The sequence below is a fragment of the Mustelus asterias genome, chromosome 7, assembly GCF_964213995.1.
Source record: "Mustelus asterias chromosome 7, sMusAst1.hap1.1, whole genome shotgun sequence".
Classification (NCBI taxonomy): domain Eukaryota; kingdom Metazoa; phylum Chordata; class Chondrichthyes; order Carcharhiniformes; family Triakidae; genus Mustelus; species Mustelus asterias.
In genome coordinates, this window is record NC_135807.1 from 7504127 (window position 1) to 7522565 (window position 18439).

The 18439-nt window shown below is 46.8% G+C and overlaps 1 protein-coding gene across 1 annotated transcript in view; it reads left to right on the forward strand.

The window, feature by feature from the left end:
* LOC144495552 (desmoglein-2-like) overlaps positions 1-12691 on the forward strand; it is a 93954-nt gene extending 81263 nt beyond the window's left edge. The window contains exons 15-17 of the mRNA XM_078215643.1: positions 1865-1968; positions 2077-2320; positions 10785-12691. Of these exons, the coding sequence (XP_078071769.1) occupies positions 1865-1968; positions 2077-2320; positions 10785-11720 (1284 nt within the window). The 3' untranslated portion in view covers positions 11721-12691. The remainder of the gene's footprint in view (positions 1-1864; positions 1969-2076; positions 2321-10784) is intronic.
* The last annotated feature ends 5748 nt before the right edge of the window (positions 12692-18439 follow it).

Sequence of the window (18439 nt, forward strand, 5' to 3'; positions counted from 1 at the left end):
CCTAAGTGATCAAGATCCCCTGTAATTTTTGATAACCTTCTTCACTATCAACAATTCTTCCTCCTTTAGTATCATCTGCAAACTTACTAACCACGGCACGATGGCACAGTGGTTAGCACTGCTGCCTCACAACGTCAGGGACCCGGGTCTGATTCCCGGCTTGGGTTACTGTCTGTGTAGAGTTTATACATTCCCCTCGTGTCTGCATGGATTTCTTCCCACAGTCCGAAAGACGTGCTGGTTAGGTGCATTGGTCGTGCTAAATTCTCCCTCAATGTACCCGAACTGGCGCCGGACTGTGGCAATTAGGGGGATTTTCGCAGTAACTTCATTGCAGTGTTAATGTAAGCCTACTTGTGACAATAATCAATAAACTAAACTAAACCATGCCTTGTATATTCACATCCAAATCTTTTATATAAATAAGGAATAACAAGGTTCCCAACACTGACCCCTGAGGCACATCACTAGTCACAGGCCTCCAGTCCGAGGAACAATCATCGACCATCACCCTCTGCTTCCTACCATCGAGCCCATTTTGAATCCAATTTGCCGGCTCTCCCTGGATCCCATGTCACCTAACCTTCCACCTAGCCTGCCATACGGGACCTTGTCAGAGGCCTTGCTAAAGACCTTTCCAACCTTAAATATATTCAACGATGGAGCATCTACAGCCCTCTGGGGTTGAGAATTCCAAGGATTCACATCCTTGAGTGAAGAAATTTCTCCTCAGCTCAGTGCTAAATGATCCACCCTCTCATCCTGAGACTGTGCCCCTGTGTTTTAGATTCCTGGACCAACAGAAAACAATCTCTCAGCGTCTGCCCTGTCAAGCTCCTTCAGAATCTTGAATGTTTCAATGAGATTATCTCTTATTCGTCTGAACTCCAGAGAATATAGGCCTAATTTATTCAGCCTCTCAACATAGGACAGGCCCCTTAGCCCAGGAATCCAGATTCATCACATGCTTCTTTGATTTGATTGGATTTGGTTTATTATTATCACATGTGTTAACATACAGTGAAAAGTACTGTTTCTTGCGTGCTATACAGACAAAGCATACCGTTCATAGAGAAGGAAATGAGAGAGTGCAGAATGTAGTGTTACAGTCGTAGCTAGGGTGTAGAGAAAGATCAACTTAACGCAAGGTAGGTCCATTCAAAAGTCTGACAGCAGCAGGGAAGAAGCTGTTCCTGAGTCGGTTGGTACGTGACCTCAGACTTTTGTATCTTCTTCCCGACGGAAGAAGGCGGAAGAGAGAATGTCCGGGGTGCGTGAGGTCCTAATATTGCTGGCTGCTTTTCCGAGGCCGTGTGAAGTGTAGACAGAGTCAATGGATAGGAGGCTGGTTTGCATGATGCATTGGGCTACATTCACAACCTTTTGTAGTTTCTTGCACTCTTGGGCAAAGCAGGAGCCATACCGAGCTGTGATACAACCATCTGTAAAAGTTGGTGAGAGTCGTAGCTGACATGCCAAATTTCCTTCGTCTTCTGAGAAAGTAGAGGCGTTGGTGGGCTTTCGTAACTATAGTGTCGGCATGGGGGGACCAGGACAGGTTGTTGGTGATCTGGACGCCTAAAAACGTGAAGTTCTTGACCCTTTCTACTTCATCCCCGTTGATGTAGACAGGGGCATGTTCTCCTTTATGCTTCCTGAAGTCGATGACAATCTCCTTCGTTTTGTTGACATTGAGGGAGAGATTATTGTTGCCGCACCAGTTCACCAGATTCTCTATCTCATTCCTGCACTCTGTCTTGTCATTGCTTGAGATCCGACCCACTACGGTTCTGTGCAACTTTATATCTTAGATAGGGTTAGACCTATTGAAAGTAATGAGTGGATTCATTGTTGTCCAATACAGATTGTGCCACTGATTCCTGCGGAGGAGCAGTTGGGAATGAGTCTAAAAGCAAAGGGAATGATTGACAGCGATGGAATGGCAGGATCTGACAGAATGATCACATCCTACGGAATGGCAGCATCTGACAGAATGGCCACATCCTACGGAATGGCAGCATCTGGCGGAATGGCCACATCCTACGGAATGACAGGATCTGGCGGAATGGGAGGAACCGGCAGAATTGTGGTATCCAGTGTCGTGCAAACGGATGGGAGGCACGAGGGACGCAAGTGGACGGATTCTGATCACCAAGTTTCTGATGTGGGCTCAGGGCAACACATTTCAATTCGTGACGGAACTGTTCACTACAAGTCAACTGGAAGCTCAGCAAGGAATCACAATTGGAGTAGACCATGGTCAAGCGGAAGAATATTAGAAGGTTCTTATAAAGCCTTCATGAACCAATATATTAATGAGGTAAGCAGGCATCATATTTTAGCAATATATTAATGAGTTCTACCGATATCCCATTTTAACAATATATTAATGAGTAAGCAGACATTATCACATTGGGCATTCGGCCCATCGCCATGGTGCTGACTCCCTGGATGAGCCATGAATCATTCCCACTCCCCCTTTTACCCATGACGTTCCTCTATGGAGTGATCCAATTCCCTTTTGAGAGTTATTATCCAATCCGCTTTCACAGCTCTTTCCGGCACCGCATTCCAGATCATAACCACTTGCTGAGTAATCGAAGCCTTCTCTTCATCATGCTCTGCTCCCGTGTTTCCGAGCAGTCCATTAATCTTTCCTCTCCACTCCACCCCCCACTGATTTGCCTATAACCATTCCCCTTTCGCTTCCTAATTGTCCTCCGCCTTACCACAAGCCCCTTCGGCATCCTTTCTGGCTCTTCCTTGCCTCTCAGTCGCAAGGTTTCCCAGTTCAAGCCCCACACCAGGCATTGAGCATGGAATGAAGGCTGGCGCTCCACAGCAGTGCCAAGGGAGTGCTTGCACTGTTGGAGATGCCGTCTTTCAGATGGGATGTTAAACTGCGGCCCAATCTGCTTGCCCCGCTGGGTGTAAAAGACCCTTAACTCTTTTGAGGGAAGAGCAGGAAAGTCATCCCCTGATACCCTGGCCATTACTTATGCGTTTTTCAATATCACAACAAGTAATATCATTACTTTGCTGTTTGTGGGATCTTGCTGTGCATATATTCTCTACATTGCAACAGCGGCTACACTTCAAAAGTGCTTCATTGACTGTAAAGCACTTGGTAGTGAAAGGCGCTATGGAAATGCAAGTCTTTTATTACTTGTCGATCCTTAAAATTTTATAACCAGCGACATTACACTTCCTGTTATTATTCGGCTATTATTTTAAACACCCTCCAAGCAGTCCTGTTTAAGATGGCAAATAAAGACCAGACCAATTCTTAACTCATTCAACAATCTCCCTTTGTTTAACGCTTTAGGTACCAACTCAAACTTAAACAGTTGCAACTCTTCTAAATCTTTTACTGAACTTTAACTCTTAACTGAACATTAACTCTCGTTCTTTAACTGAGAATAGATACTACCCGGTTTAAAAAGAATTAGCCCAGTCCGTTCCTGAAGTAGAATCTTCAGGGCGGCACGGTAGCACAGTGGTTAGCACTGCTGCTTCACAGCTCCAGGGACCTGGGTTCGATTCCCGGCTCGGGTCACTGTCTGTGTGGAGTTTGTACATTCTCCTCGTGTCTGCGTGGGTTTCCTCTGGGTGCTCCGGTTTCCTCCCACTGTCCAAAGATGTGCGGGTTAGGTTGATTGGCCATGTTAAAATTGCCCCTTAGTGTCCTGAGATGTGTAGGTTAGAGGGATTAACGGGTAAATATGTATATCTGGTAAATATGGGGGTAGGGCCTGGGTGGGATTGTGGTCAGTGCAGACTCGATGGGCCGAATGGTCTCCTTCTGCACTGTAGGGTTTCTATGATTTTCTATGATTTTTATCCTCTGAAGATGTTCCTCAGAGCACATTTCTGTGATGGTGAACCTCTAGAGATGTCGCTAGAGACAAAGGACTGTACATGTCTTTTAGCGACAAATTCTTTCACATGCTTCCAGAAGGTTCTCTGATATCCAGCCAATTGTGTAACCAGAAACTGATCCCATGACTCAAGCAGCCAATGAAATTATGCTTGGTTCAGATTGCATGTAGCTCAAATAAAACCAATAAAACTCAATGCCAGCAATGCTCAACATGAACAACTTCCCTTATTTGGAAGTTAACACAATAAGCTTCAGGTTACAGTTCCCAGAACAGGTCATGGCTCACAGCAACTTTACGATTCACATCTGTTTCTAATTATAAGTTGACCAAAAATCCCAGCATGCTTAACTCAGCCAGAACAGCCCCTTTAAGGCCAATATTGCCATTATTTTTGTTAAAATCAGTGTTGTAGTTGTTCCTTCTCCATCTACACCGTCTTGTTGAAACTAGCAGGGAGCGGTTGTAATGTTAAGCACCCCCACGATATTAAATGGGAGGGTATCCCAAAACCCAGAACAAAGAAAATTACGGCACGGGAACAAGCCCTTCGGCCCTCCAAGCCTGCACCGACCATGCCGCCCGACTTAACTAAAACCCCTTACCCTTCGGGGGACCATATCCCCCTATTCCCATCCTATTCATGTATTTGTCAAGACGCTCCTTAAAAGTCACTACCGTATCCGCTTCCACTACCTCCCCCGGCAACGGGTTCCAGGCACCCACTACTCTCTGTGTAAAAAATCTGCCTCGTACATCTCCTTTAAACCTTGCCCCTCGCACCTTAAACCTATGCCCCCTAGTAAGTGACTCTTCCACCCTGGGAAAAAACTTCTGACTATCCACTCTGTCCATGCCTCTCATAATTTTGTAGACTTCTATCAGGTCTCCCCTCAAACTCCGTCGTTCCAGTGAGAACAAACCAAGTTTCTCCAACCTCTCCTCATAGCTAATGCCCTCCATACCAGGCAACATCCTGGTAAACCTTTTTTGTACCCTCTCCAAAGCCTCCACATCCTTCTGGTAGTGTGGCGACCAGAATTGAACACTATATTCTAAGTGCGGCCTAACCAAGGTTCTATAAAGCTGCAACATGACTTGCCAATGTTTAAACTCAATACCCCAGCCAATGAAGGCAAGCATGCCGTATGCCTTCTTGACTACTTTCTCCACCTGCATTGCCACTTTCAGTGACCTGTGTACCTGTACACCCAGATCCCTTTGCCTATCAATACTCTTAAGGGTTCTGCCATTTACTGCATATTTCCTATCTGTATTAGACCTTCCAAAATGCATAACCTCACATTTGTCCGGATTATACTCCATCTGCCATCTCTCCGCCCAAGTCTCCAACTGATTATACCCTGCTGTATCCTCCGATGGTCCTCATCGCTATCCGCAAATCCACCAACCTTTGTGTCGTCCGCAAACTTACTAATCAATCCAGTTACATTTTCCTCCAAATCATTTATATATATATATATATATATCAAACAGCAAAGGTCCCAACATTGATCCCTGAGGAACACCACTTGTCACAGCCCTCCATTCAGAAACGCACCCTTCCACTGCTACCCTCTGTCTTCTTTGACTGAGCCAGTTTTGTATCCACCTTGCCAGCTCACCTCTGATCCCATGCGACTTCACCTTCTGCACCAGTCTGCCATGAGCGACCTTGCCAAAGGCCTTACTGAAGTCCATGTAGACAACATCTACTGCCCTACCCTCATCAATCATCTTTGTCACTTCCTCAAAAAACTCGATCATGTTCGTGAGACACGACCTCCCCTTCACAGAACCATGTTGCCTCTCACTAATACGTCCACTTATTTCCAAGTGGGAATAAATCCTGTCTCGAAGAATCCTCTCCAATAATTTCCCTACCACTGATGTAAGGCTCACCGGCCTGTAATTACCTGGATTATTCTTGCTACCCTTCTTAAACAAAGGAACAACATTGGCTATTCTCCAATCCTCTGGGACCTCCCCTGTAGCCAGTGAGGATACAAAGATTTCTCTCAACGCCCCAGCAATTTCCTCCCTTACCCCTCTCATTATTCTGGGGTATATCCCATCAGGCCCTGGGGACTTGTCTACCTTAATGTTTCTCAAGAACCCCAATACCTCCTCCTTTTTGATCTCAACATGACTCTAACTATCTACACATCCTTTCCCAGACTCATCATCCACCAAGTCCTTCTCTTTGGTGAATACTGACGCAAAGTACTCATTTAATACCTCACCCATTTCCTCTCGCTCCACGCGCAGATTCCCTCCCTTGTCCTTAAGTGGGCCAACCCTCTCCCTGGCTACCCTCTTACTCTTTATATATGTGTAAAAAGCCGTGGGATTTTCCTTAATCCTGCTGGCCAATGCTTTTTCATTACCCCTTTTAGCTCTTCTTACTCCTTGCTTAAGTTTATTTCTACTTTCCTTGTATTTCACACTTGTTTCGAGTGTTCCCAGCCTCCTAGCCTTGACAAATGCTTCCTTTTTCTCTTTGACTAGGCTCACAATATCTCTCGTTATCCAAGGTTCCCAAAACTTGCCATACTTATCCTTCATCCTTACAGGAATGTGCCGGTCCTGAATCCCTATCAACTTACACTTGAACGCCTCCCACATGCCAGATGTTGATTTGCCCTCAAACATCTGCCCCCAATCTACATTCTTCAGTTCCTGCCTAATATTGTTGTAATTAGCCTTCCCCCAATTTAGCACCTTCACTTGAGGACTACACTTATCTTTATCCATCAGTACCTTAAAGCTTACTGAATTGTGGTCACTGTTCCCGAACTGCTCCCCTACTGAAATATCGACCACCTGGCCGGGTTCATTCCCCAATACCAGGTTCAGTACGGCCCCTTCCCTAGTTGGAGTGTCTACATACTGTTTCAGGAAGCCATCCTGGATGCTCCTTACAAACTCTGCCCCATCCACACCCCTAGCACTAAGTGAGTCCCAGTCAATATGGGGGAAATTAAAATCTCCCACCAAAACAACCCTGTTACTTTTACACCTTGCCAAAATCTGCCTACATATCTGTTCCTCAACCTCCCGCTGGCAGTTGGGTGGCCTATAGTAAACCCCCAACATTGTGACTACACCTTTCCTATCCCTGAGCTCTACCCATATTGCCTCGCTGTATGAGTCCTCCGAGGTGTCCTCCCAGAGTACAGCTGTGATATTCTCCTTAACCAGTAGTGCAACTCCCCCACCCCTTTTACATCCCCCTCTATCCCACCTGAAACATCTGTATCCTGGAATGTTAAGCTGCCAATCCTGTCCTTCCCTTAACCAAGTCTCTGTAATGGCAACAACATCGTAGTTCCTAGTACTAATCCAAGCTCCAAGTTCATCTGCCTTACCTGTTACACTTCTCGCATTGAAACAAATGCACTTCAGTCCACCAGACCCTCTCTGATTAGCAATCCCACCCTGCCTGCTGTTTCTCTGAGTCTTACTGGCCCTACTCTCTGGTTCCCCTTCAGCTAATTCACCATTGCTTTGGTTCCCATCCCCCTGCCAAACTAGTTTAAATCCTCCCGTGTGGCACTCGCAAACCTCCCGGCCAGAATATTTGTGCCCTTCCAGTTCAGATGCAACCCGTCCTTCTTGTACAGGTCCCACCTGCCCTGGAAGAGACCCCAGTGGTCCAGATATCTGAAACCCTCCCTCCTACTCCAGCTGTTTAGCCACGTGTTGAGCTGCACTATCTTCCTATTCGTAGCCTCACTGGCACGTGGCACAGGGAGTAATCCTGAGATTACAACCCTCGAGGTCCTGCTTTTTAACTTTCTACCTAACTCCCTGAACTGCTGCTGCAGGACCTCATCACTCTTCCTGCCTATGTCGTTAGTACCAATATGTACCTCTGGCTGTTCACCCTCTCCCTTCAGAAGGGTAACTTGTTCTTGGTGGTTGTTTCAATAAACCACAAATAACTACAAGAGACCCAGGGACAGGTTAAAATCATTTATTCATAATTCATGCATGGAGGGAACTACCCCAGAGAATCCTCTGAAGCAGCACTCTCCTCTAATGCAGCTCTCACAGGGAGAAGTCCACTAAGTCACAGATACAGACTGCCTATTCAGTTAGTCAGTACAAAGAACAACATTCACCCAGAATCTGTTATCCCTTAGCTAAAGGTTGTCTGTTTCTCTAACAAGGAAACAGCTAGCTGGGAAGTTCTGCTGATCTTAGGTCCTTGAAGTAGAGCATTTGACCACCATGTGCTCATTCCTCTAATGCCGAGGTTTAGCACTATCCCCCCATTTTACTTAATCTATTCAGTCGCTCTTACAGTGGTGTATACGTTCAATTTGGTATAATGTGAGGAAAGATATGCAGACCAGTGAGGAAAAGTAATACCTGGTGGTAATCAATCATAAAATAATATTTATTAACTTAAAAGAAACACACAAGAAATACTACAATATAAGACTCAGTGCACTTAATTACAATAATGGCTACAAGCACACGGTATCTTATGAAATTAAGCCCATTCCCGTCGATCTGCATTCCTGAAATCTGAGATTTCTTTATTCATTCATGTGGGAGTGTCGCTGGCTGGGCCAGCGTTTATTGCCCATCCCTAACTGCCCTCTATTCCAGAGGGCATTTGAGAGTAAAACATACTGCTGTGACTCTGGAGTCACATGCAGGCCAGACCAGGTAAGGACGGCAGATTTCCTTCCCTAAAAGGCAATGGTGAACCAACAATCGACAATAGTTTCATGGTCATTATTATTAGACTTTTAATTCCAGATTTTTATTGCGTTCAAATTCCACCATCTGCCGTGGATCCCCAGAGCATTATCCTGGGTCTCTGGATTACTAGCCCAGTGACAATACCGCTACGCCAACGCCTCCCCCTGTCCCTTGTCCTAAAACAACATCCCACGCGGTACACCTCTGTGAATTAAAACCGGCAAATAGTTACCACCCACGAGTTACCTTAGGCATGGAGAGTCTTCCATCTGTCCAGCATAGACTTCCTCGGGGGTTTTTTAAACCAGTGGCTTTGAGGCTGGAATTCTTGTCTTTTGGGAGAGTTCCGCTTCTCAGCTGGGCGTGGGTGTTATAAAGGGGAGGTTGATCCCGTCTCTGAGAGCTAATACCTAACCACACAAAGAGGAGTACCTCGCCTCATTTCTGTTAAACTGAGTGTGAGAAATAGTATGATCTGCTCTTCAGCAGGTAATAATTACCTGAGATTCTCTGTGTAAAATCAATAAGTAACACTTTATTTATCTAACTATCAGTGAACAGGTTAACTAAACTATTAACAAACCAAATAAAACACCATTCTAATAAAATGCTGTTTGGATAAATCCAATTCCCACTTATTAACAAAAGAAATTGAGTTTTTTAGTCACTTTCAAAAGTACAACCAGGTTTTATCTTCCGGAATCTTCTGCCTGGAATCTCTGGCTTCTTTTGGTACCTTTTCTTTCCAGGTGAGGCTTTGAGCTAAAAGCTATTAGTTGTGGCAGAGAGAGCAGTTGCTGTCTCTCTCTCTCAAGCTGAGAGCTGTCTCTTACACCCCTGAAGACATGCCAACATCCCCGCAATTGGCTTGGTTCTCAGGTTACCAAAGCATCAAATTTAAATCTAATAGGCTACTGTTAGCCAAGTGCCTAGTTTAAACTGATTGGACAAAATTCAAAACCAGCCTGTTGTCTTGGCAACACTGCTGGCTGGCCTCGCGACACAATGTTTCAGTCTGTGTACCGCATTTGCACCTGCATTGTACAGAAAGAAAACACCACCTTTTTAACAGACAGTTTTACAGACCAACTTCGCAGCAGTGGTTATAGACTTGGCTGCTTGCCAGCCATTGGCTCCTCTTCCTCCTCCCTGCCCCGGATATACTGTTTATCGCCTTTGATGTTCTTCTATCTCACCATTCCTCTGGACCAGGCTTTTAATATATCGGTGTGAGCTGTATTCTTAGCTCTCCATTTTTACCTAACCTCGTCCACAATTCCAGCACCAATTATTTACTCCATTCTTTACCCACTTAGTCATTTCAGTGAGCACGTGTTTTCCTGCGGGTGAGCTAATTTGCATATCAGAAACCCCATCCAACTGATCCACTCTTCTCAATTCCTCTTTCAATCCATTCTTCACATTATTTCATCCCAACCTTTTATTTTAATCCTTTATCTTAAATCTTAATTTTTCTTCAAAGATCTCGAAAGTGAGCTAACTTTATGTTCAAGACATAGAATCCCGACAGTGCAGAGGGAGCCCATTCGGCCCATCGCGTCTGCGCCGACCACAATCCCACCCAGGCCCTACCCCATAACCCCATGCATTTACCCTAGCTACTCCCCCTGATACGAAGGGGCAATTCAGCATGGCCCATCCACCTAACCCGCACATCAATTCCCGGCCTTGGGTCACTGTCTGTGGAGAGTTTGCACGTTCTCCTCGTGTCTGCGTGGGTTTCCTCCGGGTGCTCCGGTTTCCTCCCACAGTCCAAAGATGTGCGGGTTAGGCTGATTGGCCATGCTAAAATTGCCCCTTAATGTCCCAGGATGTGAAGGTTAGAGGGATTAGCGAGGTAAATATGTGGGGTTGCGAGGATAGGGTGGGATTGTCGTCGGTGCAGAGTCGAGGGGCCAAATGGCCTCCTTCTGCACTGTAGGGATTCTAAGATTCTATTGCATGATCTTTGGACTGTGGGAGGAAACTGGAGCACCCGGAGGAAACCCACGCAGACATGGAGAGAACGTGAAAACTCCACACAGACAGTGATCCAAGCCGGGAATCAAACCCGGGTCCCTGGAGCTGTGAGGCAGCAGTGCTAACCACTGTGCCACCGTACCGCGGAATGGAAAGGTATCTAATCGGAAAAACGGTGTTGTTTTTAATTTTCCCGTCCTTGCTGTGTTTCAGAAGTTGTTGGCCTCCACCGCAGACAGCGAGTCTCATGCAGCACGCGACATTTTGCTGGTTTACAGCAGCGAAGGGAATAATTCGCCCACTGGCTCCCTTGGCAGCTGCGCCTGCTTGGAGGATGTCGTCGAGGGTGACTCCTTCCTGGATGACCTGGATCCAAAGTTCAGGACCCTAGCTGAGATCTGCGGGGGCCGCCGTGAAAGCCAACACTCGGCCGCCCACCAATCCAGGGCCCCAGAGCTGACGGCCACCATCGATTCTGCGCCGCCGCTGGGTTCGGAGATGCTGCAAGAATCCGTTTTCTCCGAGACCATGCAGCTGCGGGGTGTGACCAAGGAACCACCGGCCCCTGTCCAGAGACACGTCGTGGTGACCACAACCATTAATCCCAGCCGGGGGGAACCGGCAGGGCTGGTTGACCCGCTGTCAGTCCAGAGTAAAGCAGTGGCAAGCACCGTATCGGGCGCCGAGGAATGGTGGGGCCCGCCCTCGATCACTGACCCGGCACTGCCGCAGGAAATGACGGCACCAACCAAATTCGACTCTGGTGCCGGACTTCCTGCCGCCTGGAAAAGTGTGGTAGAGACCAGGTCGGTTAATTCGAGTGCAGGGGAGATTCCTGACATGATCCTCAACCCACCATTGGGATCCATACCTCGAATCCAGAAAAACGTGATCACGGCTCGATCAGTTAGGTCGAGTGCAGGAGAGACACAAGGCGCGATCACCGAACCATCGGTCGGTCTGGTGCCTCTAATCCAGAAGAATGTTGTAGTGAGGCGGCCGGTTGGTTCAGCAGCAGGAGGCTTGCCGGCTTCCAGCTTTTATACCGAGCCGGCAATCGCGGCAAATTTGGTCACGGGGAAATCTGGAGGTGGGACCTACAGATCAGTAAAGAGAGTCAGCAAAACCGTGCAGTTAGTTCAGGAGTAGATATTTTCTACAATCGAAGCAGTCGTTGCTGGAGGGGGAGATGTTAAAGCCTAAAAACCAGCACAATATTTTAATGGTGGGAATTTGCATTGGGGGTTCAATACAGTGCAGGGTTCCGGTGCATGTTCCTTTTGATTCTGCAACCAACACATGGGCGGCACAGTGTTTAGCACTGCTGTCTCTCAGCTCCAGGGACCCCGGGTTCCAATCCCGGCTTGGGTCACTGCCTGTGCGGAGTTTGCACGTTCTCCCCGTGTCTGCGTGGGTTTCCTCCGGGTGCTCCGGTTTCCTCCCACACTCCAAAGGTGTGCGGGTTAGGTGCATTGGCCATGCTAAATTGCCCCTTAGTGTCTCCGGATGCGTAGGATAAATGGTTAGTGGGGTAAATATGTGGGGTTACGGGGATAGGGCCTAAGTGGGATTTTTGTCAGTGCAGGTTCGATGGGCTGAATGGCCTCCTTCTGCACGACAAGAATTAAGTGGACGGAATTTCTGCAGCGCATCTGGAGATGAATAAACGTTGCATTGGTCGATAGTCAGTTGGTTGGTAGGCAGGTGGCCACTTATCCTGTTAAGAGTTGGTCAAATCAAACGAGATGTGGAGAATTGTTTTGAATGGAAATTGTATTTATCACTCCCAAGAGAGAAAATAAATTATTTTACCCACTTTTTTGGATTTTGGCATTTCTACCGCCAGATCTAACGAAAGGATATCTTTACAAAAATTGTTGAACAATTGTCACAGAATCATCGAATCCCTGCAGTGCAGAAGGAGGCCATTCAGCCCATTCGATGGAATTCTACCGCCTCTCGCCCGCCACAGGAATCCGAGCGGGCGAGAGGCGGACAATGGGAAGATCCATTGGCCTCGAGCAGGATTTTCCGATCTCGGGTCGGGTGAGGCCGTACACCCACTCTCTGACAGAGTATGTTACCCAGGCACTCTCCCGCCCCCCCCCCCCCCCCCCCCCCCCCCCCGCCCCACCCTATCCCTGTGACCCCTCACATTTAGCATGGCTAATCCATCTAACCTACACATATTTGGAGTGTGGGAGGAAACCAGAGCACCCGGAGGAAACCCACGCAGACACGAGGAGAGCGTGCAGACTCCACACAGTGTCCCAAGCCGGGAATCGAACCCGGGTCGCTGGCGTTGTGAGGCAGCGGTGTTAACCACACTCACTCCCACAGCGAGCGCTTGAGGGCGTGAATATATTCAAACAGGAAATGGGTAAACACGTGAGGGAGAAAGGAATCGAAGGGATTGTGGATGGGGTGAAATGAGGAGAATGGGGTAAATGCCAGCAAAAGCCTGATTGGCTGAATGGCCTGTTTCTGTGCTATAAAGATTTGATATAAAGGAGCTGCCTTTTAGAAGATGCATTTAAGTCTCCAGATAATTGCTGACATTTGGAATGAGTTTTAAATATATTGCCTGAATATAGACTCTAGTCATTTGCATTCTTGCAATGTGATCCAAGTTTCCATGCAGAACGCTATTGCAACATCTAGATTGTGGTATTATTACATTAGACCATAAGACATAGGAGCAGAATTAGGCCACTCGGCCCATCGAGTCTGCTCCACCATTCAATCATGGCTGATATTTTTCTCATCCCCATTCTCCTGCCTTTTCCCCATAACCCCTGATCCCCTTATTAATCAAGAACCTATCTATCTCTGTCTTAAAGACACTCAATGACCCGGCCTCCACAGCCTTCTGCGGCAAAGAGTTCCACAGATTCACCACCCTCTGGCTGAAGAAATTCCTCCTCATCTCTGTTTTAAAGCATCATCCCTTTAGTCTGAGGTTGTGTCCTCATGATGAAATGAAGTGTTTCGGAATGGAAGTTTAAATCAAAATCATGAGCCAGTGTCATGGACTAATTCCTCTTCCTTAGCAGGGTAACTAAGCAGGGATAAAGCCTGGGTGGAATTGGTGTTGGTGCAGACTCGATGGGCCGAATGGCCTCCTTCTGCACTGGAGGGATTCTATGATTCTATGTGTAGGTTAGGGGGATTGGCCATGGTAAATGTGTGAGGTTGTGGGGATAGGATAGGAGGTAGGTCTGGTTAAGATGCTCTGTCAGAGAGTCGGTGCAAGCTCGATGGGCCGAATGGCCACCTTCAGCATTGTAGGGATTCTATGTGTATTTCCAACCCCCCCCCCCCACCCACCCCCCCCCCCCCCCCCCCCCCCCGAGTTCTTGATTTCACCCACGCGGGGAAACATCCTCTCAGCATCTCCCCTGTCAAGCCTCTTCAGAAATTTGTAAACTGCAACAAGCCTGCCTCTCATTCTCCCGCTATTCCCATTATAATGTCTTTGGCTTTGCCCCACAAAATCTTCATTTACTCTCTCCTGTCTTCCACTCCACAGACCTTCCCTTTTGTCCGTTATCCACCCTCCCCCGATTTGATCTACTTACATAGAATCATAGAAGGAAGCTATTCGGCCCATCGAGCCTGCACTGACCACAATCCCACGCAGGTCCTACCCCCCTGTCACCCTTTGTATTTACCTTGCTAGTCCCTGACGCTAAGGGGCAATTTAGTATAGCCAATCCACCTAACCCGCACATCTTTGAATGTTTCTTTACCCAGTGATGTCATAGAAACATAGAAGATAGGAGCAAGAGGAGGCCATTTGGCCCTTCGAGCCTGCTCCGCCATTCATCACGATCATGGCTGATCATCCAACTCAATAGCCTGATGCTGCTTTCTCCCCATAACCTTTGATCCCATTCGTCCCGAGTGCTATATCCAGCCGCCTCTTGAATACATTCAATGTTTTGGCATCAACTACTTCCTGTGGTAATGAATTCCACAGGCTCACCACTCTTTGGGTGAAGAAATGTCTCCTCATCTCCGTCCTAAATGGTCTACCCTGAATCCTCAGACTGTGACCCCTGGTTCTGGACTCCCCCACCATCGGGAACATCCTCCCTGCATCTACCCTGTCTAGTCCTGATAGAATTTTATAAGTCTTTATGAGATCCCCCCTCATTCATCTGAACTCCAGCGAAAACAATCCTAACCTCGTCAATCTCTCCTCATACATCAGTTCCGCCATTCCCGGAATCAGCCTGGTAAACCTTCGCTGCAACTCCCTTGAAAGTGTAGCGAAGGAAAGGAGACCAAAACTGCACACAATATTCGAGGTGTGACCTCACCAAGGCCCTGTATAATTGCAACAACACATTGGGGCGGCACGGTAGCACAGTGGTTAGCACTGCTGCTTCACAGCTCCAGGGACCTGGGTTCGATTCCCGACTTAGGTCGCTGTCTGTGTGGAGTTTGCACATTCTCCTCGTGTCTGCGTGGGTTTCCTCCGGGTGCTCCGGTTTCCTCCCACATTCCAAAGATGTGCGGGTTAGGTTGATTGGCCATGCTTAAATTGCCCCTTAGTGTCCTGAGATGTGTAGGTTGGAGGGATTAGTGGGTAAAATATGTCGGGATATGGGGGTAGGGCCTGGGTGGGATTGTGGTCGGTGTAGACTCGATGGGCCGAATGGCCTCTTTCTGTACTGTAGGGTTTCTAAGTAACATCCCTGCTCCTGTACTCGAAACCTCTTAAAGCAGCGATGAGGAGAAGTGTCTCCCCTCAGAGGGTGGTGAACCTCTGGAATTCTCGACCCTAGGGGCCTGTCATTCCTCAGTCTGAGATTGCTAGATTTTTGAATATGATGAGGGGATATTGTAAGGAAAATGGAGCAAAAGCTAAAAGCAATTTGCAACATGTTATTGATGCTTGATCAAGTGCACCCTGGTTAATAATTTTTTTTTAAATTAACCTACATGGACAATTTGCTGCTTTATACTCGCATAGAGACGTAGAAAAAAGGAGCGGGGGAGGCCATTCAGCCCTTCGAACCTGCCCCACCATTCATTCTGATCACCCAACTGTCATGCTAGTTGCTGCCTAGTTGGTGGCACTCTGAGTGAAAAGGTTCTAGTTCCCCCTACACTTCAGAGACAGCAATAGCAAAATGAAATGATTTATAAAGAACTTTTTAATTCTATTTTACAGAACGATATATGTTGGAAATGTATGTTTTGAATTTTCTGTCTGATTGCACTGAATATTACTAAATATTTCCATGACTATATTTTGTAGGTAAGCAAGTAATCTCTCTGGAATTTACTTAAATTTCTTTACAGAAATGTACATTAGTTTCCTTTTGTCTAACTCTGATCTGAGCACGGGGACTGAGGGAATGCCACACTGTCAGAGGCACCGTCTTGCGGACATCGTCACACGTCGCTCTTCTCGGGTGAAAAAAAAAAGAACTGTGTACAGTGCTGAAGGAGGCCATTCAGCCCATCCTGTCTGCACTAGCTCTCCACATGAGTATTATGACTTCATGCCATCCCCCCCACCCCCCTGCCTCTTCTCCGTAATCCCTGCACGCTGTCTCTATTTGGATTTCGAGAAAGAGCAGAGGTGGTGTCCCTGGGGCCAGTATTTAATCCCTCAACCCACATGACAAACCATAAATCACCTCCTGGGATTGCTGTTTGTGGGATCTTGCTGTGTGTAAATTGGCTGATGCGCTTCCTCTATTACAGGCACGGTGGCACAGTGGTTAGTACTGCTGCCTCACAGCACTGGGGACTCGGGTTCAATTCCGGCCTCGGGTGACTGTGTGGAGTCTGCACATTCTCCACCGTGTCTACGTGGGTTTCCTCTGGGTGCTCCGGTTTCCCCTCTCAGTCCAAAAGACATGCTGGTTAGATGGGTTGGCCATGCTAAATTGTCCCTTAGTATCCAAAAGATGTGTATGTTAGGTGGATTGGCCATGCTAAATTGCCCCTTAGTGTCCAAAGATGTGTAGGTTCGGTGGTTTGGCCATGGTAAATATGTGGGGTTATGGGATAGGGCTTAGGTAAGAAACTCTGTCAGAGAATCAGTGCAGATTCGATGGGCCAAATCGCAGCCTTCTGCACTATAGGGATTCTATGATTACAATAGCGAATGGACTTCAGGAAATATTCCATTGGCTGTAAAGCAGTTTGAGATATCTCTGTGACAAGGAAAGATGGTGCTTTTTGTCCAGTGTCATATCCCGAGGTACTTCAACAAGTTAATCCTTTGGTGCTTGGTCAAATTGGGGCATTGCGACGTTTGAACGGTAAAGGTTGAAGGTGTTATACTCTCGGTATTATCTGTATATGTGATTTATAAAGGACTTTCTCATTTTTGTTACAGAGCGGTTTATGTGGGAAATGTATATAGTGAATTTTCAGTCTGCTTGCACTGAATATTAAATACCTTTTTCCATTGGTATATTTGCCGGGTAACTAAGTAAAATCTCTCAAATTCGTTCGATTTTTCTCCCAGAAATGTACATTAATTTCTTTCTGTAAAACTCTGGTCCAATCAGTTTGCCTTTTGATTTCCTTGGATCGGATAAACACTATTAAGGGAAAGTTATTTCAAAGGTGAATGCAGTTAATTGTATTCTGTAAATAAAACACAACTGGATAATTTGAAGTGGTCATGTCTTCTGTCGTGCTTTTGAAAAGTAAAGTTTATTCATTAGTGTCACAAGTCGGCTTACATTAACACTGCAATGAAGTTACTGTGAAAATTCCCCTAGTCGCCACACTCCGACACCCCTGTTCCAGTACTCTGAGGGTGAATTTAGCATGGCCAATGCACCTAACCAGCATTGTTTAGAGATGCTGTTCAGACTGTGGGAGGAAGCCGGAGCACCCGGAGGAAACCCACACAGATAGGTGCAGACTCAGCACAGACAGTGACCCAAGCCGGGAATCGAACCCGGGTTCCTGGCGCTGTGAAGCAGCAGTGCTAACCACTGTGCCACCCAAGAGATTGCGCCGTTTGGCTTAAAATAAGACTTTTATATGTAAGTGACAACAAATTCAGTTTGTAAGTTTTGTCCTTATATTTTTAGCGAAATTATTCCACTGACAACAGTATAGAAAAGGAAATGTTTTATGAAATCCCCTGTTATTTTTATTGTATTGTTCAATAGTAATCAGAAGTGTGCTTACTGCGGTTACCTTTGTTTCTGATTTTGAGATGTATATTTACACAATATATCCTCTAACACAGTTCCTTTGCACATTAACCTTGCGAGATTTTTGAGATGCTGTCCAATTTTTATAGTGTGAGGGAATCCTTTGCAAGCATTTGTGGTATTTTGCAATAGGGACAGCGTATAAGAGACACTGGAGAAGGTGAACAAAATAGCTTTGTATGGGTAAAGTTTATTTATTAGTGTCACAAGTAGGCTTACATTAACACTGCAATGAAGTTACTGTGAAAATCCTCCAGTCGCCACACTCCGGCGCCTGTTCGGGTACACTGAGGGGGAATTTAGCATGGCCAATGCACCTAATCAGCACGTCTTTCGTACTGTGGGACGAAACTGGAGCACCCGGAGGAAACCCACGCAGACACGGGGAGAATGTGCAGACAGTGACACAAGCCGGGAATTGAACCTGGGTCCCTGGCGCTGTGAGGCAGCAGTGCTAACCACTGTGCCATCGTGCCGCTCTTACTAATGTAAGAACTGAGAGGATCTACCTCGCAGGGAAGACTGAACAGACTGGGACTCTTTTCTCCAGGAAAGAGAAGGCTGGGGGATGAAGTAATAGAGGTCTTTAAAATTGTCGGGTAGATGGTGGGGGAGGGGTGAGGTAGATGGGGTCGATGTGGAGAAAGTCATAGAGGTTTACAGCATGGAAACAGG